This window comes from Tachyglossus aculeatus, chromosome X1, assembly GCF_015852505.1.
Source record: "Tachyglossus aculeatus isolate mTacAcu1 chromosome X1, mTacAcu1.pri, whole genome shotgun sequence".
NCBI classification, from domain to species: Eukaryota; Metazoa; Chordata; class Mammalia; order Monotremata; family Tachyglossidae; genus Tachyglossus; species Tachyglossus aculeatus.
The window spans coordinates 134,157,593-134,183,153 of NC_052101.1; the positions used below are offsets into that span (position 1 = coordinate 134,157,593).

Sequence of the window (25,561 nt, forward strand, 5' to 3'; positions counted from 1 at the left end):
TTTATAATGTGCAGTTTGATTCATTCAGATACGATTTAATGAATGAATGAATGAATGAATGAATGAATGAAGTGGAGCCAAAGAAAATTGGCCCATTTTCTGAGGTGCAAGTTTGTAATTTGTTAAATTCGTTTCTAAAAGTATCTGTGCTTTTTAATAGCTAGTCTTATGACTTTTTTTCTCGTTTCAGTTCTCTGTCAGCAAAGTCTCTGTACTCCTGAATTGTTTGATGAACTGATGACGTTCATAGTTGATGAGAAGACCAGCGTGAATTCGCAGACAGTATCTATCTCTGTTCTATTGAACCTGGTTTCCAAGAACAGTAAGTGTGGATTTTCCAATGAGGATTATCTCCATGGAACATGACTATTTCTTTTTCTGTTTTATATGGTCCTTGTACTAGAGCAGCTCTTCTTGACCGTTTTGATCCAATTTCTACTTCAGCCAACAGAAGGCTGTACGTGTACATCTCCAGTTAATAAAAATTTCTGGATTTAGTGGGATCAAAAATGAAATCCAGGTGCTTTTGGTTGTTCAGTATTTTAGAGCTGTCCAAGTTGAGATGCATTAAATTGCTGATCTCCCTGCCTCCAGTCTCCTCCTACTACAGGTTCTACTTCAGTCGGTTGCCCCGATCAGGTAAAAAAAAACCCACAAAACATTCCATCCAAGCCTCCCACTCCTCGGAAACGTCCAGCGGTTCCCCTTCCCTCTCTGCATCCCACAGAAATTCCATACCATGGGCTTTCATGCACTCAGTCTGCTTTCCCCCAGTTACCTTCCTACCGCGCTGACCACCTACTAGAAGCCAGTCGGCACGCTTTGCTCCCCTATCTGTAATTTTTTTAATGTCTGACTCACCCAGTAGATTGTAAACTCCTCGATGGCAGGGGTGATGTCTGCCAACTCGATTGTACTCTCTCAAGAGCTTAGTACGGTGCCCTGCATATTGTAAGTGCTACAGAAGCACCGTGGCTTAGTAGATAGAGTACAGACCTGAGAGTCAGAAGGACCTAGATTTTAATACTGGCTCTGCCACTTTTCTACTGGGTGACCTTGGGAAAGTCACTTAACTTGCCAAAATGGTAAGTACCGAAGTGCTTAAGGGGCTAAGGTCTCAAGAAGAAGTAGCGTGGCCGAATTGCACTTCACTTTTCTGTGCCTCAGTTACCTCATCTGTAAAATGGGGATGAAAACTGAACCCTGTGTGGGACAGGCAGTGTGTCCAACCTGATCACTTTTTATGTACCCCAGTGCTTAGAACAGTGCTTGGCACATAGTAAGTGCTTAACAAACATCATCATCATTATTATTATTAATAAATACCATTGATAGATGTACTTTCAAGTGCAACATTCAGATGGCATATTGCCCAGGTTATTTTATTTGACTCATGCTATTTGATAGTAACTCGAAATTCTAAGTAATCAATCAATCAGTCAGTGTCTTGAGTGCTTACTATGGGCAGAACATTGTACTTAGCGCTTGGGAAAGTACAATAAAGAGCGGAGGCTGTGTGATGGGTGCGTGGGTTAGAAAGGGATTGAGTGCGAGTGAGCTGGCGAGGGTCAGTGCTGTGGAGGGATGAAGGGGGGTGCTGAATAATTATGGTATTTGTTAGTAATTGTGGTATTCGTTAAGTGTTTACTATGTGCCTAGCACTGTTCTAAACGCTGGGGTACGTACAAGGTAATCAGGTTGGACACAGTCTCACTCCCCGTTTTACAGATGAGGGAACTGTGGCCTAGAGAAGTGAAGTGACTTGCCCAAGGTGACCCAGCAGACATGTGGCGGAGCCGAGATTAATAATAATAATAATAACGATGATGATGATGATGGCATTTGTTAAGCGTTTACTATCTGCCGAGCAGTGTTCTAAGCAGCAGAGAAGCAGTTTGGCTCAGTGGAAAAAGCACGGGCTTTCGAGTCAGAGGTCATGGGTTCAAATCCCGGCTCCGGCAATTGTCAGCTGTGTGACTTTGGGCAAGTCACTTAATTTCTCTGAGTCTCAGTTACCTCATCTGTAAAATGGGGATTAAGACTGTGAGCCCCCCGTGGGACAACCTGATCACCTTGTAGCCTCCCCAGCGCTTAGAACACTGCTTTGCACCTAGTAAGAGCTAAATAAATGTCATCTTTATTATTATTATTATTATTCTTATTGCAAGGTAATCGGGTTGTCCCACATGGGGCTCACGCTCTTAATCTCCCTTTTACAGATGAGGTAACAGGCACAGAGAAGTCAAGTGACTTGCCCAAAGTTACATAGCTGATCAGAGGCAGAGCCGGGATTAGAGCCCATGATCTCCTGACTTCCAGTCCGTGCTCTATCCACTATGCCAGGCTGAAACAGAAGGGCAGGGATTGGGCTGGGGAGGGATTGGATGGGAGTAAATTGAGGTGTGCTGCTGTGTGGGGAGAGCGATGGCGGGGTGGGTGCTAGACTCAGGGAGCAAGGATTGGGGAGATCAGAGGAAAGGGACTAATGGCACATGGGGTGGGGATGGGGGTTAATGCATAAGGGAAAGAATGTTCGGAGCTGCAGCAGTTGAGTGCCTGGCACATAGTAAGTACTTTACAAATACCATAATTAACTAATCTGTAGCCCCAGTGTCCAGTTCGGGTTCCTTCTAGTAGGTGGGGCTCATCTGGTCCCAGCCTGGGGGAATCCACAAATTCTGAGTTGCGATTAGCGAGTTATTAAAGCGTCTGTCCAGCGTGAATGGGAAAGTGCCATCAAGTCGTTAGTTGTCGATAGGTTTTAGTTGACATGTTATCTCCTTGGTGATTGGCTGTCCTGCTTTTTGGGGGAGGCATCCGGGTCCCGAGGGGAGGGATTTGTTGGGGGGTGGGGAGAGATTGGCGATTCTTTCCTTGTGCAGTCCCAAATCCTCGCATGTCTAATTTTATTTATCTCTTTGCTCTTCCCCATCTCCCAGCCCCAAAGCACTTATGTACATATATGTAATTTTATTTATTTGTACTGATGTCTGTCTCCCCCACTCTAGACTGTGAGCTCGTGGGCAGGGAATGTCACTGTTTATTGTTGTATTGTACTTTCCCAAGCTCTTAGTACAGAGCTCTGCACGCAGTAAGCGCTCAATAACTATGATTCAGTGAATGAATGAATGATACCAGTTTTGCCACTTTGGACAAGTGATTTAACGTCTCTGTGCTTCAGTTACTTCATCCACAAAATGGGGGTTAAATACCTCTTCTCCTTCTACTTAAACTGTAAGCCCTATATGGGACCTGATTATCTTGTATCTAACCAAGCGCTTAATACAGCGCTTGACGCATAGTAGGTGCTTAACAAAATACCACTATTATTATTATTGTATGATATATAACCAATTTTTGGTTATTTTTAGGTGCCGGACAAATGCTTTTGAGAGAAACAGGCTGTATCCCTGTTCTGCAAAAGTTATTCAGGTAAACAAATAGGAAGCTAGTCTTTGGTCAAGATCATAAGAAACAAAGGTTTGCAAATTTAAAACATTTTGAGCACTCTAACTGCTTGTTTCCTAATAGAGAAACTCTCACAAAATCTGAAATTGATTTCTTCAATGCAAGTTTGAAGGAGAAATATTTCCTGTGGAACGCTGTGTGCAATACTCTGGCTGCAGCTGTCAATAATCCTCAAAATAGTAAGTATTGTAAATTTTCTACAGCGTTTGTGGTCATTGAAATGAACATGACAAAAATGAGAAACTCAGTGAATTGTTGACAAGTGAGTTTTTCCGGTAGAGGGTCTGTGCAAAGTCAAACTTTCACCTGATTTGGTTGTGGGTTTTTTCTTGTCAGAGGAAAATCAGACAATTTGCTCTTCCATCTTGCCGCATGTACAGACTTTGTTAGAAGCACGTATACAGGCTGAGATAATTCATCCTCTTTGCCTATTGATTGGACTCACAGTGGCAGGAAACAGTAAGTATCAACTATTTCAAAATTGAGATGCATTTAGGAGAACCATTGTAGTGGAATAACCAGTATAATCGATCCCCTCCAGTGCTTGAGTTTCTGTAGGATAAACTAACCCAAGTGCTCTACAGAGTATGGTGCAGTGACGGCTTACATCCGATGTAAATAAAATCACTGTGCCAGTATTTCTTGGGAAACCTGACAACAAGATTCATTCATTCAAACGTGTTTATTGAACACTTACCGTGTGCAGAGCACTGTAGTACGCGCTTGGGAAGTACAAGTCGGCAGCATAGAGAGACGGCCCCTACCCAACAACGGGCTCACAGTCTAGAAGGGGGAGACAGACAACAAAACATGTAGACAGGTGTCAAAACCATCAGAATAAATAGAATTTCTTCTATTTGATGAGTTTCTTCTCCCACTCCCTTCCTTCAGCATAGCCCTTGGACTTGGATTTACTCCCTTTATTCACTCCTTTCTCAGGTGCACAGCGTTTACGTACATATACATAACTTATTTATGTACATATACATAATTTATATTAATGTTTGTCTCCCCCTCTAGACTGTAAGGTCTTTTAGGGCAGGGGTGTATGAGAGTGTACTCTCCCAAGCACTTAGTACAGTGCCCTGCACACAGTAAGCACTCAGTCAATACAGTTGATTGATTGATGAGTTTGATGCATTTCACTGAAGTGTGGATAAATCATAAAATAGAGTGCAATGAGTATCAAACCTACTGAAGAGGCTTAATCAGTCAGTCAATCAATGTTATTTGTTGAGCTCTCACTGTGTGCAGAGCACTCAACTGAGCATTTGGGGGAGTGCAATGTAACCTAGTTGGTAGACATGTTTTCTGCCCACTCTGCGCTTTCAGTCTAGTGGAAAATCTGATTCCCAAATTGCAGTGAAGAGAATTATAAGGAAAAGACAGGGAAAATTCATGTCCACCTAGAAGGGTGGATCAAGTGATAAAACACGCCGTTTTCTAGGTCCCCTTGATGTAAGACATATCAGTCAGTGGTATTTATTGAGTGTTTCCATCCGCGTGTCTCTCCCCACTTCAATCCATACTTCATGCTGCTGCCCGGATTGTCTTTGTCCAGAAACACTCTGGGCATGTTACTCCCCTCCTCAAGAATCTCCAATGGCTACCAATCAATCTGCGCATCAGGCAGAAACTCCTCACCCTGGGCTTCAAGGCTGTCCATCACCTCGCCCCCTCCTACCTCACCTCCCTTCTCTCCTTCTACAGGCCACTCTGCGCCCTCCACTCCTCCGCCGCTAATCTCCTCACCGTACCTCGTTCTCGCCTGTCCCGCCATCGCCCCCCGGCCCATGTCATCCCCCTGGCCTGGAATGCCCTCCTTCTGCCCATCCGCCAAGCTAGCTCTCTTCCTCCCTTCAAGGCCCTACTGAGAGCTCACCTCCTCCAGGAGGCCTTCCCAGACTGAGCCCCCTCCTTCCTCTCCCCCTCGTCCCCCTCTCCATCCCCCCATCTTACCTCCTTCCCTTCCCCACAGCACCTGTATATATGTATATATGTTTGTACTTTTATTTATTTATTTATTTATTTATTTATTCAACCTGTACATATCTATTCTATTTATTTTATTTTGTTAGTATGTTTGGTTTTGTTCTCTGTCTCCCCCTTTTAGACTGTGAGCCCACTGTTGGGTAGGGACTGTCTCTATATGTTGCCAACTTGTACTTCCCAAGCGCTCAGTACAGTGCTCGGCACACAGGAAGCGCTCAGTAAATACGATTGATTGATCAATCCATCAGTGGTATTTCATTCAGTCGTATTTATTGAGCGCTTACTGTGTGCAGAGCACTGGACTACGTGTTTGGGAAGTACAAATCGGCAACATATAGAGATGGTCCCTACCCAACAATGGGCTCACAGTCTAGAAGGGGGAGACAGACAGCAAAACAAAACAAGTTGACAGGTGTCTACTTTTTTATTACTTTTATTACTACATGTATTACTTTTATTAAACAAAAGTCGAATATCAGACCTTTATTATATATTAATTATTATTATTATTACTATTATTATATTTTATTAAGCACCCTGCCCGGGTCTTCTTTCCTCTCGAGTCTCCCCAACTGCTGCCCCCACCTCCCCAGGCCCCCTCCGCCTCCATCGCTCCACCTGTTGCTGATCCTGCCCCCTCCGCGCCCCAATTGGTAAATGGTATTTATTGTACAGAGCACTGTACCAAGTGATTGGGAGAGTACAATACAGTAGAATTAGCAGACATATTCCCTGCCCATAACAACCTTAAAGTCTAGATGGGGAGATAGACATGAATATAAATAAATGAATTATACACCGTTTTCATTCATTCAAATACATTTATGGAGAGCTTCTTGTGTACAGAGCATTGTACTAGGTGCTTAGGAAAGTACAATACAGAAATAAGCAGTGACATTCCCTGCCCAGAATGAGCTTACAGTTTAGACTGGGGGGAGACAGACATCAATACAAATAAATACAATTAAAGATATGTACATAAGTGCTGTGGGTCTGGGAAGGTGGAGAAGCCGAGGGAGCAAGTCAGGGTGTTGCAGAAGAGGGTGGGAGATGAGGAAAAATGGAGCTTAGTCTGGGAAGGCCTCTTGGAGGAGCTGTGCTTTCAAGAAGCTTTGAAGCGGGGAGAGTAATTTTAGGATTACAGGAGGGAGGGCATTCCAGGCCAGAGGCGGGAAGTGGGCTAGGGGTCAGTGGCATGACAGGTGAGATCGAGGCACAGGGAGAAGTTAACACCAAAGGAACGAAGTGTGTGGGCTGGGTTGTAGAAGGAGAGCTGGGAAGTGAGGTGGTGGGGCGGGGGGTGAGGTGATGGACTGCTTTAAAGCCAGTGGTGAGGAAGTTTTGATACGGGCATGGATGGGCAACCACTGGAAGTTTTTTGAGGAGTGGAGATGACATCCCCCTGGCCTGGAATGCCCCTCCCTCTGCCCATCCACCAAGCTAGCTCCCTTCCTCCCTTCAAGGCCCTACTGAGAGCTGACCTCCTCCAGGAGGCCTTCCCAGACTGAGCCCCCTCCTTCCTCTCCCCCCCTCATTCCCACTCTCCATCCCCCCATCTTACCCTCCTTCCCTTCCCCCACAGCACCTGTATATATGTTTGTACATATTTATTGCTCTATGTATTTATTTATTTATTTTACTTGTACATATCTATTCTATTTATTTTATTTTCTTAATACGTTTGGTTTTGTTCTCTGTCTCCCCCTTCTAGACTGTGAGCCCACTGTTGGGTAGGGACTGTCTCTGCATGTTGCCAACTTGTACTTCCCAAGCACTTAGTACAGTGTTGTGCACACAGTAAGCGCTCAATAAATGCGATTGATTAACTGATTGATGTTGTGAACGGTTTTGTGGGAAAATGATCCAGGCAGCAGAGTAAAGTATGAACTGGATTGGGGAGATACAGGAGGCAGGGAGGTTAGCAAGGAGTAATCCAGGTGGGTTTGGATAAGCGATTGTATTAAATGTGGTAGCGTTTGCGTATTAAATAGAGAGTTCCATGCTTTTCCACTCAGCGTTGGAAATATTTTGCATTAGAAGAGGTTTCTAAAGTAACCCAATCAAACACCGAATGGTATTTATTGAGCTCTGACCATTCCCAGAGCACTGTACTGAGCACGTAGGAAAGTTCAGAACAACAGAGTTGGCAGGCGCAACCCCTGATCACAAGGAAGTTACAGTCTCCTGGTGTCTGGAAAACTTCTTGAAGGAGCTAGTGTTAGATTGGGGGAAATACAGTTTTGAGGCCCCATCCAAGATGTGAACTGGTGGAGAGGTGTCCATCTCTGGGGACAGGATATCTGCTTGCCACTGAGAAGGTCCCAGGGCAAGGAGACAGAGGACCCCCGGTTTGGAGCCATCTTCATGTTCTGTTAAACAAAAACAGATGTCTTTGTCCGGGAAGCATTGCCTAACAGCACAATCCATTTGTTAGTCATCGCAAGGCTACTCGGGCAGCAAATGGTAAGGGGAGAAAGGTATATGTGAAGTGGTTCCTAAGAAGATAGATTAGGGTGTTTTGGGAGTGCTTACTATGTTCCGAGCACCGTACGATGTGCTTGGGAGTGCAGTACAAACAGAATTGGTAGACTTGTTCCCTGCCCACAGGGAGCTTCTAGTCCAGAGGGGAGAGACAGACACAAAAATGAATTCCAGCCATGTCCATAAATGCTGTGGGACTGAGAGCGTGGTGAATAACAAATGCTTAACGGGTAAGGGATTCAGAAGGGAGGGGGGAGAAGGGGAAATGAATGCTTGGTGGGGAAAGGCCTCTTGCAGGAGGTGTAATTTGAGTAAGGCTTTGAACGTGGGAAGAGAAAATTGGCAGCCTGCTGACTACAAAAACAGTGAATCCATTCCGCGGGGATTCTCTGTTAAATAGCCTGAACTGAATCATGTCATTGACTTGCAGTAACAGGACGGATACATTTCTCTAATACACAAGAGAAATGATTCCTTATATGCACATGGGAAAGTATCACGTTAACACAAGAATTCTATCCTAGAAATGTCAATGTAGTTAGTCTGTTTTACAAAATGCAATAATTCCTTTGCTTGATAAAAAAGCATTGACTGTTTTATAACTTTATTCCTGAAGCACCGGTTAAGGAATTCTTCATATCTATGGGTGGATTGGATGTTTTGGCTGACATTTTTACCAACCTGGCCGAAGATTCACGTCAGAATATGCCTAGTGCTAAAATGGCAGTATCGGTGACGTGTGTCATGGGTCTCTGCATTGCCCAGAACCGTGAGTGATTCCAATACTTGCATGTATGGTTTACCAATGACTTCATTTTGTACAACCTTCAGTTCATTGCTTGATTGTATAGAGACCTGATTTACACACAGATGCTATGAATGGCTTTGTGGTGTTTCATCATTCACACTGCTGCTGTCCCTCTGATATTACAAACTCAATACTCTCTACATCCTGTTGCACACCCCCACTTCCATCTTAGGTTCCAGTGGGGGTGCAAAAATGCCTCTGGCAGACCGAGGAGCCAATTGGGAAAGAGTCAAGCCCCCCTGCTCCCATCGCGTCACTGACCAACGACCTTCCCCGCACCCCCCTCCCCCAACACACACCCAAATACACATTCTGCCTGCCCCTGGAAGCCAGCTACCTATTAGGGGACGGTGCCATCCAGTGGCTCCATTTCACGTCTTTCCCTCTCCATTTGCTCAGAAGCCTTGAAACATTTTCCATCCAATCCCAACTCTGGGGCACGGGGACAGTTGCCCCTCTTAACTGCCCCTGGATTGATGCTGCTTTGTCCTGTTCCACGGAGCTAATCCTATTTAACTCTTCCCAGCTTTCCCATCCCTGTTAAAAGCACTAACTGTCCTTTCTGTCCACACCCCCACCTCGTCACTTGTAACACTGGAATCAACAACAGCTCTCTCCTCGACCCCCTCCAGTCTGGCTTCCGTCCCCTACATTCCACAGAAACTGCCCTCTCAAAGGTCACCAGTGACCTCCTGCTTGCCAAATCCAACGGCTGCTACTCTGTCCTAATCCTCCTCGATCTCTCAGCTGCCTTTGACACTGTGGACCACCCCCTTCTTCTCAACACGCTATCTGACCTTGGCTTCACAGACTCCGTCCTCTCCTGGTTCTCCTCTTACCTCTCCGGTCGTTCTTTCTCAGTCTCTTTTGCAGGCTCCTCCTCCCCCTCCCATCCCCCTTACTGTGGGGGTTCCCCCAAGGTTCAGTGCTTGGTCCCCTTCTGTTCTTGATCTACACTCACTGCCCTGGTGACCACATTCGCTCCCACGGCTTCAACTATCACCTCTACGCTGATGACACCCAGATCTACATCTCTGCCCCTGCTCTCTCCCCCTCTCTCCAGGCTCGCATCTCCTCCTGCCTTCAGGACATCTCCATCTGGATGTCTGCCCGCCACCTAAAGCTCAACATGTCGAAGACTGAACTCCTTGTCTTCCCTCCCAAACCTTGCCCTCTCCCTGACTTTCCCATCTCTGTTGACGGCACTACCATCCTTCCCGTCTCACAAGCCCGCAACCCTTGGTGTCATCCTCGACTCCGCTCTCTCATTCACCCCTCACATCCAAGCCGTCACCAAAACCTGCCGGTCTCAAGCTCCACAACATTGCCAAGATCCGCCCCTTTCCTCTCCATCCCAACCCGCTACACCTGCTCATACATGCTCTCATCCTATCCCGTCTGGGACTACTGCATCAGCCTTCTCTCTGATCCTCCCATCCTCGTGTCTCTCTCCACTTCAATCCATACTTCATGCTGCTGCCTGGATTATCTTTGTCCAGAAACGCTCTGGGCATATCACTCCCCTCCTCAAAAATCTCCCAGTGGCTACCAATCAATCTGCGCATCAGGCAGAAACTCCTCACCCTGGGCTTCAAGGCTCTCCATCCCCCTCGCCCCCTCCTACCTCACCTCCCTTCTCTCCTTCTAACAGCCCATCCCGCACCCTCCGCTCCTCCACGCTGATCTCCCTCACCGTATCCTCGCTCTCGCGTGTCCCGCCATCGACCCCCGGCCCACGTCATCCCCCCGGGCCCTGGAATGCCCCCCAATCCCTCTGCCCCTCCACCAAGCTAGCTCTCTTCCTCCCTTCAAGGCCCTGCTGAGAGCTCACCTCCTCCAGGAGGCCTTCCCAGACTGAGCCCCTCTCCTTACCTCTCCCCCTCCGTCCCCACCTCCCCATCCCCCCACTCTTACCTCCCCTTCCCTTCCCCACAGCACCTGTATATATGTATATATGGTTGTACATATTTATTACTCTATTTATTATTTATTTTATTTCTATCTCTGTACATATCTATCTCTATTTATTTAGGTTTTGTTAGTATTTTTGGTTTTGTTCTCTGTCTCCCGCCTTTTAGACTGTGAGCCCCAATGTTGGGGTAGGGACTGTCTCTATATGTTGCCAATTTCGTACTTCCCCAGGGCTTAGTACCAGTGCTCTGCACATAGTAAGCGCTCAATAAATACGATTGATGATGATGCTGATGCATTTTAGCTCCCACTTTCTCGATCTTTGCCCCTCACTGAAATTGTGACCTAGTGATTCTATGTCAGTGTTGTATCACAGATCATCATCCCTTCCTCTCCATTCACTCCAGTTACTGCCTCAACCACACTGTGTTCCCGGTTTACCCTAACAACTTCCTTGTTGGTCAGTCAGTAGCATTTATTGAGTGGGGGTGGTCAGTCTACTGAGGGAAGTAAAGGGAAATCATCGTGACAACTAGCCACAACAAAAAAGGGGGGAAAAATGAGTTCACAAAATAGTGGAGCAGAAAGAAACAGTGCTACAGCTGTAGGTAGCAAGGTTATTGAAGAATGGATAGATAAGAGCAAATTAGTACAAATTAATCATTTTGGTATTTGTTAAAATGCTTACTCTGTGCTAGGCACTTGTACTAAGTGCCGGAGTAGATACAAGGTAATTGGGGTGGGCACAGTCCCCTGTCCCCACATAGGGCTCACGGTCTTCATTCCCATTTCACAGATGAGGGAACTGAGTCACAGAGCAGTGAAGTGATTTTCCCATTGTTACACAGCAGAAAAGTGGCAGAGTGAGGATTAGAACCCAGGTCCTCCTGACTCCCAGCCCCCGTGCTGTATCCACTATGCCACGCTGATTCTCTGCGAGGTTGAGAATGTGCCTTGGTACCGAGTCAGATAAGCATAAAGGCTAAATGCAGCTTTTGGATTTACACAACCTGGGAAGTTTGCTTTAATCGGGAAAGTCCTAATGGAGGAGGGCAAATTTCAGGAAAGGATTTGAAGATGGGGAGAGCTCTAGTGTAATGGGTTGGAAGGGGGAGGAGTTCCAAGCAGGGACCACGGTATGAACAATGGGTTGTAGCAGGAGAGCCGAAAAAGAGGCACAGTGAGAAAGTCAACTTGAAAGGAAGGAAGAGTGCAAGCTGGGGTCTAGTGTGAAAGAAGAGTGGATGAGTAAGAGGGAGGCTTCTGGCATGCCTTGAAAACACGTGCCTTCAGGGACAAGGGGGCCCAGTGGTGTCATAGAGTGTGACGGGAGAGGTCGGTGGAGGAGCCCTTGTGTAATAGCATCGTTGTTTGCTCATTATCCACAGCTCAGTAGGATTCTGTGTGTCATAGCCACAGCAAAGCTGAGCCCTGGGCGGGCGGAATAGACCCCTGAGACAAGCAGTAGTGCCGGCAGCACCCATGTGCCTACAGACTCCATTTCTTGCCAACAAGTGCTGTCATCAAATGGTTCCGGTTTTGGAAGGGTTTGGGTATTAATGCAGGGGACACTGGTCCGAATGCTCATGGGGAGGCAGAAGAGGACCTGAAAGATATCTATTTGGATTCTCATTTTTCACCCTGATCATTAAAAATGTTTGTATCAATTATATTATGTTTAAACAATATTTTCTATTACTAGCTCCTGGTAGTATAATTCTAGCGAAGCATCAAGTTGTGCCCCAAACTTTTGAACTTCTGTTTCTGGCGAATCTGAATTCTGACGAAAAAAACGATGTGTTCTGGTTACCCTTAGGCGTTGCATAGAGTCGTGTTGGTAAGTATGTGTATCATTTAGTGGGCTTGACCTCTACAGCGAGTCAAATACACATTTTCCCACTTTTCAGTTATATATACTATATGTATATATATATTATATTAGAGAGAGAGAGAGAGAAGAAGAAGAGAGAGAGAGAGTGTGTTATACAACTCCTTCTTGCCTGAAAAAAGACTTTGCCAAGGAAGTTCACCTGCTGCAGTCTGATGGAAATGTCTGTTTCACTAATGTTGCTGCTGATAAAGATATCACAGTTCCTATTTAGGGAGGAAATGATGATACCTTCCTAGGATCAGTGCCCAGTGATCTTTTCTCAGTGTTGAGAATTTAGAACCTTTCTAGATAAATGAAGACATACTAAACATAATTCTAATTAATGGTCAGAAAATGTATTCTCATCATTTTCAGCAGAATGTCAATTCTTGGAGGAGATGTGATTTTGATAAGGCTATGATGGGGGAGGGAGTGGTATAAATGCATAGGAAGGGGAGAGAGTTCCTTTTGAAGTTATGCGTGCAACTGATTTGGTGAAAAGGAAACAGTCCACAATATCAAGTTGCCCTTTGGCAACCTTCTGGAATGCCCAATTGAATTTTCCTAAAGTCTTGATTAGATGTTGTATGAGTCACCGATTGTGTATTGGTTGATAATTCTGTGGTGTTTGATTTGCTGTCACAGAAGTCACACTGAAGACCGTTTAAAGAGTAACATTTACTTGTAGACAAATGCTCTGACAATTTGGAAAGATCAGAGAGGCAAGATTCTAGTAATAAAACCAGTTCAGCAGTAATTTTCAACACTTGCCAGGTGATGATAATAATGAGAAAAAAATTCAGGTGTTTATGAAGCAATTTACTGTGTGCCAAGCACTGTAGACACACACTGGGGTAGATCATAGGAGGAATCGGGTCACAGTCTCTGGCTGACCTGGAGGCTCACAATATAAGTAGGAGGGAGTATTAGGTATCCAACCTTTTACTGATGGGGGATCTGAGGCCCAGAGAAAGTGAAGTGTGAGGACTGTGAGCCCATTGTTGGGTACGGATTGTCTCTATTTGTTGCTGAATTGTACTTCTCCAAGTGCTAAGTACAGTGCTCTGCACATAGTAAGCTCCTCAGTAAATACGATTGAACTGAAATGGAAGTGAAGCTGACTGCCCCAGATCCCCAGCAGGCAAGCAGCTGAGCCGTGGATTAGAACCTAGGTCCTCTGAATTTCAGGCCCTTGCCCCTTCTCAAGGAGGCCACGTGGCTTCTCTAGATTCATACCTTTAATGCATATCAAATATCATCCTTTAAAAATTGACCCGAGCCATTACTCCTTCCCCCGTTATGCACTACATGGAAACTGAAGGGAGGAAAGTCGGTTTTGACTGAGTTAGTTGAGCCCAAGGCAGGACTTTGAGAGTCACTGATCCTAGGCCCTGGGTCTGCAACAGCAGCTGGAAATATTTTTTTAAATCTAGTAACACTTTTTGTCAGCAAATTCAATCTGCCGTATGGAAACCTTTTTCTGTCTTGTCACATGTATGTTCTCCTGCCTAGATGCATAAAGTATATATGATATGGATGTTAGTGAAGGAACTTTTGTACATTTTCGGTTTCCAAATGAAAATCACCCTTTCTCCCTAGTGAGCATTGATATTTGATGGCTATCACCTCTCTAAGCGTCTACAGTTGGCATTGACCCAATAGCATTCCAATTCTATTCAATCAGTGCATCCCCAGGGTTTGATTGAGCACCAACCGAGTGTACAGATTGCTGGACGTGGTAGGAGAGTATCTTAGAATCAGCAGCCATCATCCCATCGCAGAAGGAGTTTGTAATCCAGAAAGACATTAAAATAAGTTCCAGGGTGGGGAACAGTAGATGGTAAAGTTATGTACGTCAGCGCTGCAGGGTTGGGGAGAGGAAGGGGCAGATCCTGGAATCGTGCAGTGGAAAGCGGCAACGTTGGTCAGTAGCCTGAATGTGAGGCTTCTGGGACGGAGAGCAGGGTGGTGTTGTCGACTGAGCAGGGAAAATGAAGGGAGGAGTGGGTTTAAAGGAAAAGATGAAGACTCCTGAGAGTTGCAGAGGAGGTGTGAGGAGGGAAGGGGTTCCTGGCAGCGGGGAGGGTGTGCGCTAATGGCCTTTCGGCAGGAGATGCAAGAACGAGGCGCAGAGATTCGGTTAGCTCGGAAGGAACAAAGTGTGCGAGCTGGAGTGGAGTGGGAGAAGAAGGTGGTTAAGTAGGCTGACTTAGGGAGCTGACTGAGTGCCTTCAAGGTGATGGCAAGGAGCCTCTGCTGTGGACAAACCGATCCCACCACCACCATCTAGTCAGCATAAATAAACACTGGCTGATTTTAGCGTCCCCTCTATCTAAATAATGCATCTCTAGGAATGAACAGGGCAGGATCGGTACCTCAGCACAAAAGTAGACATTTCCTCCAGTTTTTATAGTTGGAGGAGTACTAAAAATGCATCTCCAGGAGGCTTTCCCTAACTTATTTCTCCTTTCTCCTTAGTTCGAGCCCAGCCACCTCCTCAGCACTTTTGCAGCAACCAGGCATTTATCTACCCCAAACCACCTGATGCACTTTTGCACATCCCATCTTACTTAAGCACTAGCTCACTCGCATATCAAATTTCCTTCTTCCTCTTGTTTGTGTTCCCCACTAGTTGTGTCTACTATTGTGTCTCTATTGTATTCTCCCGGTCACTTCCTAGAGTGCTCTGCACATGGTAGGCTTCCATTAAATGTTGCTGTTGGTGACGATGGAAGATGCTGACAACAAGCAAAATGCATACACAGCAAAGCAAGAGACAGGAAGAGAAGCAAAATCCCCAAATTAGCCACAAACAAGAAAATCAGCTCTAGAATAATCCAGAGGAATTCACTACACAGTCATTTTCAAATTAGGGAAAATACTATTCTTATAGGTAGTAGCTGGAATTGCAGATACCCATTTAAAAAGCCTTCAAGGCTTGGGAGGAAAGGGTACTTCCTGAATGGAAAATATATTTAAACCAATTGTTTCCGTGTCCTTTCCACTGCCCCCCGGCCCTTCAAATCTTCTCTAGCATCTTTTTCTGAATGGAATCAGTGATCGGTAGAATTATTTTGGGAGGATTCTTCTGAAAGACATACAACAAAGCCTGGTGGGAAAAGCATGGGACTGGGAGTCAAGAGACGTGGGTTTCAATGAAGGCTCTGCCACTTGCCTGCTGCGTGATCTTGGGCCCGTCACTTCACCTTGCTGTGACTCATTTTTCCCATCTAGAATGAGGACTCCATTCCAGTTCTCCCTCCCTCTTAGACTGTGATCCAGTGTAGGGTAGGGACTCCATCTGACCTGATTATTTCCTATCACTTCACATAGCGCTTGGTCCATAGTAAGTGCTTAACAAATACCATTATTATTACAATGACATGTTTATTATTATTATTATTGTTATGAGAACCAGCATGGCATAAGGCTGGGAGTCAGAAGGTCATGGGTTCTAATCCTGCCTCTGCCACTTTTTTGCTTGTTTGGGTGTCCTTGAGAATGTCACTTCACTTCTCGGTGCCTCGGTTACTTCATCAGTGGGGATTGAGACTGTGAGCCCTATGTAGGACAGGGACCGTGTCCAACCTGATTTGCTTGTATCCACCCCAGTGCTTAGTTCAGTGCCTGGCACATAGTGAGCACTTAACAAATACTATTATTATCATAATTATCATCATCATAATCGTCATCATCATTATTACTGCTATTATTATTATCATAATGGGTGCAGATGTCCTGCAAGAAAAGTGTTAGCCGTTGATGGAAATAGAGAAGACTCTAACTAACTTCATAACATTCTGCAGAGCAAAATCTGATTCTCCTGCTCAAGAACAACGGCCTCAAACTTATTATAGACTCCTTTTCTGCATCTCATAATGAAATTGTAGGCATCATTGTTTCTGTTGTCCTGCAGAACTGTACGATTTGGGGTAAGTTAATTTTTATTATTGGAAAAATGATCCCACGATCTCAGTCTCTAAAGGGTGTCATTCTTTTTACATTATTATTAATAAATAATAGTATTTGTTAAGCGCTTCCTATGTGCCAAGCACTGTTCTAAGCGCTGACTCGTGTCTTGTGCTTTTATGCTATGTGTTCATGAGGGAAAGCAAATATTCTCCAAAGATGGACAAAGGAAATGCCAGCTGATTCCTCTCTTAACCAGCCCTAGGTACCTTCTGGACTTGTCGGTGTAGTTAGAAGCAGTTTTCTCCCTAAGTAGCAGACAACTGGACACTGCAGCATTTCTCAGATCTCCAGCTCTGAATCTCCACTCTCAGGCCAATGATATAACCTCGTGACTTGCCTCCTCCTTCACATCTTCTCACCTCCCCTTAGCTCACCTCCCCTTAGTTGTCCTTGGTACCCGCAGGGGCTCCCAAACCAGCTCACATCTCTATTCTGAGAAAAGCCTTCTTTGGGTCCCACTGCACCCTCCACTGCTCACCCCATCTCCCTGCTCCCATGTGCATCCAAAGTTAGCTCGGGAGATTACAGCAGAGCAAGCCAAATGTTCTGTACCCTCGAGGAGCTGAAATTCTCTTGGGGGAGACAGACGTACACAGTCCGTACCAATAGTGGGAACAGTTGGCAGGATGAGGATCGAAGAGGAGAGTGAAAGGTGGAATGAACAATTGAATGGACCATCAGTTGCCCATCTCTATATACACGCGAAGGATGGGTGTAAACACCTAACAGCTTAGGCGCAGGTGTCGAGTCGCTTAACATGAAGTGTAGGGAATGAATCGGCAAAGGCATGGTGGAGAAAGCAGAATTTTAGGTGGGCTTTGAAGATTGGGCTTTGAAGTCTGGTGTATTTGGCTGGGGAGGGGACTGGGGTCAGGGGAAGAGTGTGAGCCAAAGAGCTGGACATGGGAGAGTCGAGAGCGAGGGATGGTTGACTTGTGAGCAGGGCTGTGATGGATGGAGGGGACTGATTTGTAAGATGGAGAAAGTTGTCAATGGCAAGGAGCTTCTGCTTAATGGGGAGGGAGATGGGTGGCCATTGGAGGGTTTTAAGGAGTGGAGCTAGGTGTTGCTGAGACATGTTTCAGGAAGATGATAAAGGAAGGAGTGTTTGGAATCGACTAACGGGGGAAGATGCTGTAGGCATGGAGTCCAGGGCAGAGACGATATGAACAGATCTTGAAGCATAGTTCAAGTCTGGTTGAAGAGGAAAGGACACATTTAGGCAGTGTTTTGGAGGAAGTATGGTAAGATTTAGCAGCGTGGCATGTCTTTTATCCACTTCTGGAAAAATAAAGGCTAATGGCCATAATCATTGGCTTATCTCAAGGAACAGGCATTAGGCATCTAGAATTGGGACTCCCAATTAAAAGATCAGAAAAATGGGGAAAAAATATTCTCATCTGTGTTCTCTTAGCATTTTCAGTTGAAGATAACATGAGAACTAAATGACTTGATACTAAATTTCTGACAGGCTAGCGACTTGGATCCCGACGCTTTTTCTTAAAAAGATGAAGTGAATAAGGATTACTCTTGTTATCTTCCCTATTTCTTTTAAAGAGATTATGTCTTACTCCCAAAGTTATTTCTGAAGGAAAACTGGGGTTCCATGAGAAGAAATACGATATAGGGCTTAGTGTGTTGTGTGCTGTTTTGTGAGTTGAAGTTTGGTGACATTTAAAGTGGTGGGGCGTGAATTTTTGTGAACTAGTTTTCATGACCATAAAGCATTAGCATTGAAACGTTTTTCTTTCCAATTTTACATAGCTGAGCAGTTCCTTGATAAACTTCTTGCGTATGTTTCAAATGAGGTTTCTGAAATGGAAAATCAAGGAAGAGCTCTTGGCCACTTGAAGAAAACTAAAGAAACCTTGACTAAAGAACAGTTTAAAAGAGAAGAAGATGAGGTTTGCCTATTTCTTTCAAAGATTACAATTCCTCTTCCAAAGATTTTAAGGAAGGTCTGATAATTCTCTGTGCATGAATCATAATTTGGGCAGGGACAGAAAACTGAACTGCCAGTTCTTCAGAATGGTCATTGTCATATTGTCCACATAGAGATATGAGGGGAAGGGAATCCTGGTCATTCATAGGGAAGGGCCAGTTGGGGCAATTGCTCCATGTCCCTCCTTCCTTCTGGGGAATTGGAGTTCTGGGAAGCTGTTGTTGTGTGGGAGAGGCAGACGAAGCCACTCATGTGGTAGCTTTCTGGGGTCCCCTGGCCAGCGAGGGAGAAACCACCTAGGGTGATTTTAGACTGTGAGCCCACTGTTGGGTAGGGACTGTCTCTATGTGTTGCCAACTTGTACTTCCCAAGCGCTTAGTACAGTGCTCTGCACACAGTAAGCGCTCAATAAATACGATTGATTGATTGATTGATTGATTGATGAGCCCGAGACCCATCAGAAGAGGCGGGCGGTGGGGAAGTGAAAGGGGAAGCAGCATACACGGGAGGCCATGTGCCCTGCACCTCCTGGGGTATCTCTGAGCGGAATGAGGCCCAGGATGGAGCAGTGACACCGCTAATGTCTATCTCTTTACGAGACCTTCTGCCAGAATAGCATAGGCTGAGGTATAGTGAAAAAATACTCCAGTGAGAAGGATTTGGGCCCAGGATGGGGGGTGATAATTAGGGCCCCTTTAACCTGGAGTCAGCAGTAGCTGAGAGAACTTCAAGAATCAATTTACACACAGTAAGCCCTCAACAAATACCTTTGATTGATTAATTGATTGATTTACAGTAGGTTGAAGGGCATCTATGTAGCTGTGTTTACTGTTGGAAAATGAATCTGCCTAGGATGAGATTTTGTGCAGGGGTGTACAAGTGTAGAGTGTAAGCTCCTTGTAGGTAGGGATTGCATCTCCCGACACCCAAATGATGTCTGTGCATCTGAATAATGATAAAAATGATAATAATAATGACATTTCTTAAACGCTTACTATGTGCAAAACACTGTTCTAAGCGCGGGGGAGGTTACAAGATGATCAGGTTGTTCCACTGGGGGCTCAAAGTCTTAATCTCCATTTCACAGTTGAGGTAACTGAGGCCCAGAGAAGTTAAGTGCCTTGCCCAAAGTCACAGAGCTGCCAATTGGTGGAGCCGGGGTTTGAACCCATGACCTCTGACTCCAAAGCCCGTGCTCTTTACACTGAGCCACGCTGCTCCTCACACTGCTGATCTGAAGAAAGAACTTCTTTGGACCTCTGCCATTTGCACGTCCTGGCCCTGCTTCTGATTTGGCCTGTTACTATTATGATCTTTCCGATGGTATTTATTGTGAGCCTACCGGTCGGTCAATCGTATTTATTGAGCGTCGACTGTTGTAAGTGCTTGGGAGAGTACCGTCAAATTAGAAGGTCGATCCCTTTCCTTAAAATGTTTATTTCTTCTAGCTAACACCACTCTTTTTCCACATTGTTTGAGAGCAACGCTACGTGGAGACACAGGCAAACCTGCCTCTTTGGAATTTTTTCTGCGGTGTCTTGTATTGCAGGAACAAGGCCCTAAAACAGAAAGTGTGGTTGGAGATTCCTTGCAGAAAGACAGTGACCAAGAAAAGGCTCTTCCAAAGCAATGTTCTGAGTTAGGTGCTCAGATTTACCACCCATCTGCAAACGATGAGCTAGAGAGTCAATTAGAGAGTCCTGGAGGAGTTGTCACAGGTGCTTTTTCTAGGGAGTGTGAACCAATTGGAAGGTAAACCATAACCAAGGGTAACGCAGTGGTTTCGTTTTAATTCAGACTAGCTGTATCATGTGAATATGAAATCCCGATTAAGTGAAAAACTCAACGGGTTTTAGCCGCGTGTGATAGAGGGAATAGGGAACCTACCTGGCCCTTTCCTCCTGCCCTCCAAAACCCCTTTAATTCTGACATGACTGAGCCCATGAGATGAGTCTGGCCCATGCAGAATCCCAGAAATGGAAGAAGGAAACTTGAGCGGTCACCTGGGCCTGCTCTTTTCCAAAATTCTGCACTGGCTTCTCGTGTCCCTCAATCAATCAAACAATCAATCGTATTTATTGAACGCTTACTGCGCGTGCAGAGCACTGTACTAAAAGCTTGGGAAATACAAGCTGGCAACATATAGAGACGGTCCCTACCCAACAGTGGGCTCACAGTCTAGAAGGGGGAGAAGGAGAACAAAACCAAACATACTAACAAAATAAAATAAATAGAATAGATAGGTACAAGTAATATAAATAAATAAATAGAGTAATAAATACATAAAAACATATATACATATATACAGGTGCTGTGGGGAAGGGAAGGAGGTAAGATGCGGGGGATGGAGAGGGGGACGAGGGGGAGAGGAAGGAAGGGGCTCAGTCCGGGAAGGCCTCCTGGAGAGATGAGCTCTCAGTAAGGCCTTGAAGGGAGGAAGAGAGCTAGCTTGGCCGATGGGCAGAGGGAGAGAGGGCATTCCAGGCCCGGGGATGACGTGGGCCGGGGGTCGATGGCGGGACAGGAAGGCTGAGTAGGTGCGAATGAGGTTGTCGTTAATGTAACTTGGTGCTAACAAGGGACTTTTTCCCGGGGTGGGGTGGGGGGGAGTCTATGGCGTCTATGGCGGACCGGACCGGGAAGCGGGGTTGGGGGCACTAGAAGGAAGGTCTTTTAAGTGGCGGGGGGGTGGAAGCAGGGGCGTCGATGGCGGCGCTCGGAGGAGAGGAGCCTTCCGGAGCAGCGGGGGCCACGCGGTGTGATGGCGGGAGGGCGGGCGGGCGGGCGGGCAGGCGGGCCTCTCGGGAACGGAGTCCCGGGCGTCTATGGCGGCACGCTCTGAGGAGAGGAGCCTTCCGGGAGCAGCAAGGCCGCGCGTGTGATGGCGGGCGGAAGGGCCTCTCGGGAACGGAGTCCCGGGCGTCCATGGCGGGCCTCTCTGGCGCTCTGAGGAGAGGAGCCTTCCGGGAGCAGCGGGGGCCACTGGGTGTGTTGGCGGGCGGGCCTCTCGGGAACGGAGTCCCGGGCGTCCCCTCCGTGTGGGATGACAATTCACCGTCCGCTTCATGGCTCTACGCCTCCTGGCAGGCAGTGTGTATCTCGATTCAGTTGTATGTTCCCGAATGATGATGGTATTTCTTAAGCGCTTGCTATGTGCCAAGCACTATTCTAAGCGCTGAGGTAGGTACAGGGTTATCAGGTTGTCCCACGTGGGACTCACAGTCTTAATTCCCATTTTACAGGTGAGGTAGCTGAGGCGCAGAGAAGTTAAACGACCTGCCCAAAGTCACACGGCTGACAAGTGGCGGGGCTGGGATTGGTACACAAGACCTCTGACTCCCAAGCCCGTGCTCTTTCAACTAAGGCACGTTGCTTAGGGCAGATGCTTAGGACGGTGCTTAGTTCAGTGAATGCCATTGATTGATTGGTCGATTGTGTTTGGTTATGACTCCTCCCCAGGTCTTTTTCAGATGTTTTGTGCCTGGACAGGCTTCCCCCATTGGATTGTCCTTTATCTCCTGAAGTACGCCGTCACACATTGTCCTTTCAGACTTCCATTGTCTTTTTACGGGATCATTTGTTCAGGGTCACTTGGCCTTCCAAAATGTCAGCCACCCTACTCAGCTTTGTAAATTTGATGAGCATAGTCACAATTCGTTCCTCCTAAGTATTAATCAAGATATTCACTAGAACCATCCATTGTGTCCTTTTAACCTACTGTCCCTTTACTTTTAACGAACCTGTGTTTGAACATCCAGCTCCGGAAGACGAAAGGAGAGCACAGCAGCCACCAAAGGAAGGTACAGTAGCAAATGTTTTCTCTCCTCTGTGTTAAGTTTAGCTGGAAATTCGAGGGGAGAAAAAGAGTCCACCCTTCACCACCTCCAGTGACTGTCTGAGCTCTTACTTCCCACTACAGCTGGCTCCATCCCCCAGAACCTTTCATCTTCTGTTTTAATAGGATTTATGATGTTTTGATTGAATTTGATTGTTAAAAAATGTTCCTAGTGAATGAAATAATTTGTGCAATGTTAAAAAATATTATTTTACCTAAGTCAATAAGAGCCTAACTCACGTGGAGTGAGTTATGTACTAAGAAAGAACGTCTTCATCTTATAGCCTTTCAGCAACAGGAAGACTGGATTGGTAGTTGCGAGTTCAGAGTTAGGAACGTTTTTTTCAGGATGAAAAGCCTCACCGCAATGGCAAGAAAATTTTATTCATGGGAACATTGATGAATTTTGAAGGGGAAATCATTTTTTTTTCCCAATCCAATGCCATTACGTTCAAGGTTACTCGATCATTCAGTCGGTGGTATTTATTGAATACTACCATGTGCAGAGAGCACTAAACTAAGCACTTGGAAATGTAAACTAGAATGGAGTTGGTAGACGTCTTCACTGCCCACAAGGTGTTTACAGTCTAGAGTCAGAGACATGAAAATGAGTTAGGGACATGTACCTGAATGCTAGAGTTGGCCAAAGGGATGGCATAACTCGAGGTGCTGGGAATTGGGGAAAACTGGTTGGAGGAGGAAGGATTGAAGTAAGGATTTGTAAGTGGGGAGGCTGTGGTCTGTCTGAGGAGGGGAAGGAGGGAGTTCCAAGCCGGGGAAACTGGGTGAGTGAGGGATTGAAGGCGGGAGACTCGAGAGTGAGGTCCAGTGAGAAGGTTGTTTGTGGGGGAATGAAGAGCACGATTTAGGGGACAGCGGGTAGAGAGAGCAGTTAGTTCGGGCGGGACCAGATGGTGGAGAGCCTGGAAGCCGATTGATGGTTTTGTTTAATGAGAAGAGACACAGGGAGCCCGTGGAGAGCTTGAAGGACAGGACAGATGTGGGTCAGGCGACGATGCTTTGGGAAGATGATCTGTGCAACAATTTGTCGCGGGGAGGGTGGTATTTATTAAGTCCTTACTGTGTGCAGAGCACCTACGTCCTTGGAAGAATACGCAGGTGGGAATTAGATACTGTCTCTTACACAGGTCTCTCACGTGTTTCACTAAAATGTTGACGGGAAAGGAGAGGGGCAGCCATGCTAGTTGCAGAATTGCTGGCGGTCCCCATTTTATCATCCCCTTTGGCGGATGATGTTCCCTAGCATTGTCCACACTGTGCTCTGTGGGGAAGGGCATTTTTCTTCCTCGCAATTGCTCTGTGGAGGCAATTCTCTCAGCTGTTAACGACCGTCCGAGTGAGGGGTGGGGGCAGGTGGATGGACAGACAGACAGACGGCCCAGGAGGTAATGCAAATGTGCAGACTATAAAACCTTTAATCTGACATGTTTACATAATGATTACAGAACAACACTAGAATCCCTACGAAGGTGCAGAAGAAAAAGTAGCCTCCATTTTGACTCCAGTAAAGAAACCGGGAAACCATTGGATTTGAAGTTCATGGTCTTACCCAGGAAGGAAGACTACAGTGCATCTTGCCTATAAATACTACAAGTTGGAGAAATTAAATGATATATAATTCCTGAAAGAAGGTTTTTTTGTAGAGATTTTTTTAAAAAATAGTAACTGTTCTTTGTTTTAAGCGAGTTGTGTCCTGCCAAATCCGAGTGGTTTCCCTGTGTGATATTCAAATGGGAGGCAGTGATATGGTTTTCTAAACGTGTTTATGGTTGCATGAGATCTGGATAACTTTTTTGCTTGTTAAAGAAGCAGGCAAAAAGAAACACGCAACTTGGACTGTTTTTAGCCGTTTGTTTTAGAATTTGTCTTTTGTTTTACCTAAGACAAATGATTAAGGGGTGGCAGGGGTCACTAAATGTTTTAATAGGATTTATGATGTTTTAATTGAATTTGATTGTTAAAAAATGTTCCTGGTGAATGAAATAATTTGTGGAATGTTAAAAAATATTATTTTACCTAAGTCAATAAGAGCCTAACTTACTACCGTGGAGTGAGTTATGTACTAAGAAAGAACATAGCCTATTGTTCCCACGCGGTTGTGTCGTCTCTGGCTCATACACAAAAGAGAATATAAGACACCCTTGATCAATAAGTGAAATGTCTTAGGTAAGTTAAAGGAGATGCCATTAATAAATAAAAAGGGTGATTTTTTCCTGAAAATCTGTTGGAATGGTCTTGTTGAGTATTTTTTCTCCCTTGGCTTGCAGAAACTGTGCACAATTGACTTGGCCCCACGACATTATACACCACTGGTTCTCTTAAATTTTTATGTTCTCATTCCTTTTATTCCACTCCCTCCCATCCTTTCTGATGTTCTGGCTTCATCACTGAAATACGTACATTTAGAGAAGCAGTATGGCTTAGTAGAAAGAGCAGGGGCTTGGGAGTCGGAGGTCGTGGGTTCTCATTCCGGCTCTGCCACTTATCAGCTAGGTGACTTTGGGCAAATCACTTAACTTCTCTGTGCCTCAATTACCTCATCTGTAAAATGGGGATTAAGACTGTAAGCCCCACGCGGGGCAACCTGATTACCTTATATCTACCCCAGCGCTTAGAACAGTGCTTGGCACATAGTAAGCACTTAACAAATGCCATCATTATTATTATCATCATTATTACACGTGGCATTATTTCTTTGACCTGACTTGACAAGTAAAGCCTTGAATACACGTAGGCTCAGGGCTCTTAAAGCTACAATTGAAAGCTTCGCCTAATCCAAATAAGCCGTGGACTCAATATACCCAATTCACCCAAGCGTGGCCCTTTTCGAAAGGTGGTGTGGGAAACCCAGCCATTTCTCCAAATAATGGCACATGTATTGCTGGGTGTCACATTTTCCTGAGGAACATAAGAGGACACCTCTTCTGTCCTTAGGTTACAAATGAGATGTGACCAGATTCTGAGCTTCTGTTTAAAAAGAGCACAATGGCAGCCATCAACTCCCTCTAATGGACCATTTGTGAAGTCTGAAGCTATTACAGTGACATGAGAACTCCATAGTCAGTGATCATCAAGCATCTGACGGTGAGGTTCCTTAGAAAAATGGTTATGACGTGAATAAGGCAGATCTTGCCATGAGACAAGTTCTTCTTTTAACTTGAGCCAGCACTCACCACTGTCCCCACATTTGTTGTCCATTTGTGCGGACAATAGCTGTGCTATCATTCCTGCTCTCTTAAGCAATGTTCGTTTAGGACGTTT

General features: G+C 45.6%; 1 protein-coding gene across 5 annotated transcripts in view; it reads left to right on the plus strand.

The window, feature by feature from the left end:
• The window catches only part of LOC119919570 (telomere repeats-binding bouquet formation protein 1-like), a 37,115-nt gene extending 12,616 nt beyond the window's left edge, over positions 1-24,499 (plus strand). For 4 of the 5 annotated variants that reach the window (XM_038740095.1, XM_038740096.1, XM_038740098.1 and 1 more), the window contains 10 exons: positions 191-322; positions 3,372-3,432; positions 3,532-3,647; positions 3,805-3,927; positions 8,558-8,710; positions 16,337-16,462; positions 18,267-18,406; positions 19,994-20,162; positions 22,203-22,244; positions 23,746-24,499. In XM_038740095.1, coding sequence (XP_038596023.1) covers positions 191-322; positions 3,372-3,432; positions 3,532-3,647; positions 3,805-3,927; positions 8,558-8,710; positions 16,337-16,462; positions 18,267-18,406; positions 19,994-20,162; positions 22,203-22,244; positions 23,746-23,756 — 1,073 coding nt within the window. In that variant the 3' untranslated portion in view covers positions 23,757-24,499. The remainder of the gene's footprint in view (positions 1-190; positions 323-3,371; positions 3,433-3,531; positions 3,648-3,804; positions 3,928-8,557; positions 8,711-16,336; positions 16,463-18,266; positions 18,407-19,993; positions 20,163-22,202; positions 22,245-23,745) is intronic. The other variant, XM_038740097.1, reaches the window with a different exon arrangement.
• The last annotated feature ends 1,062 nt before the right edge of the window (positions 24,500-25,561 follow it).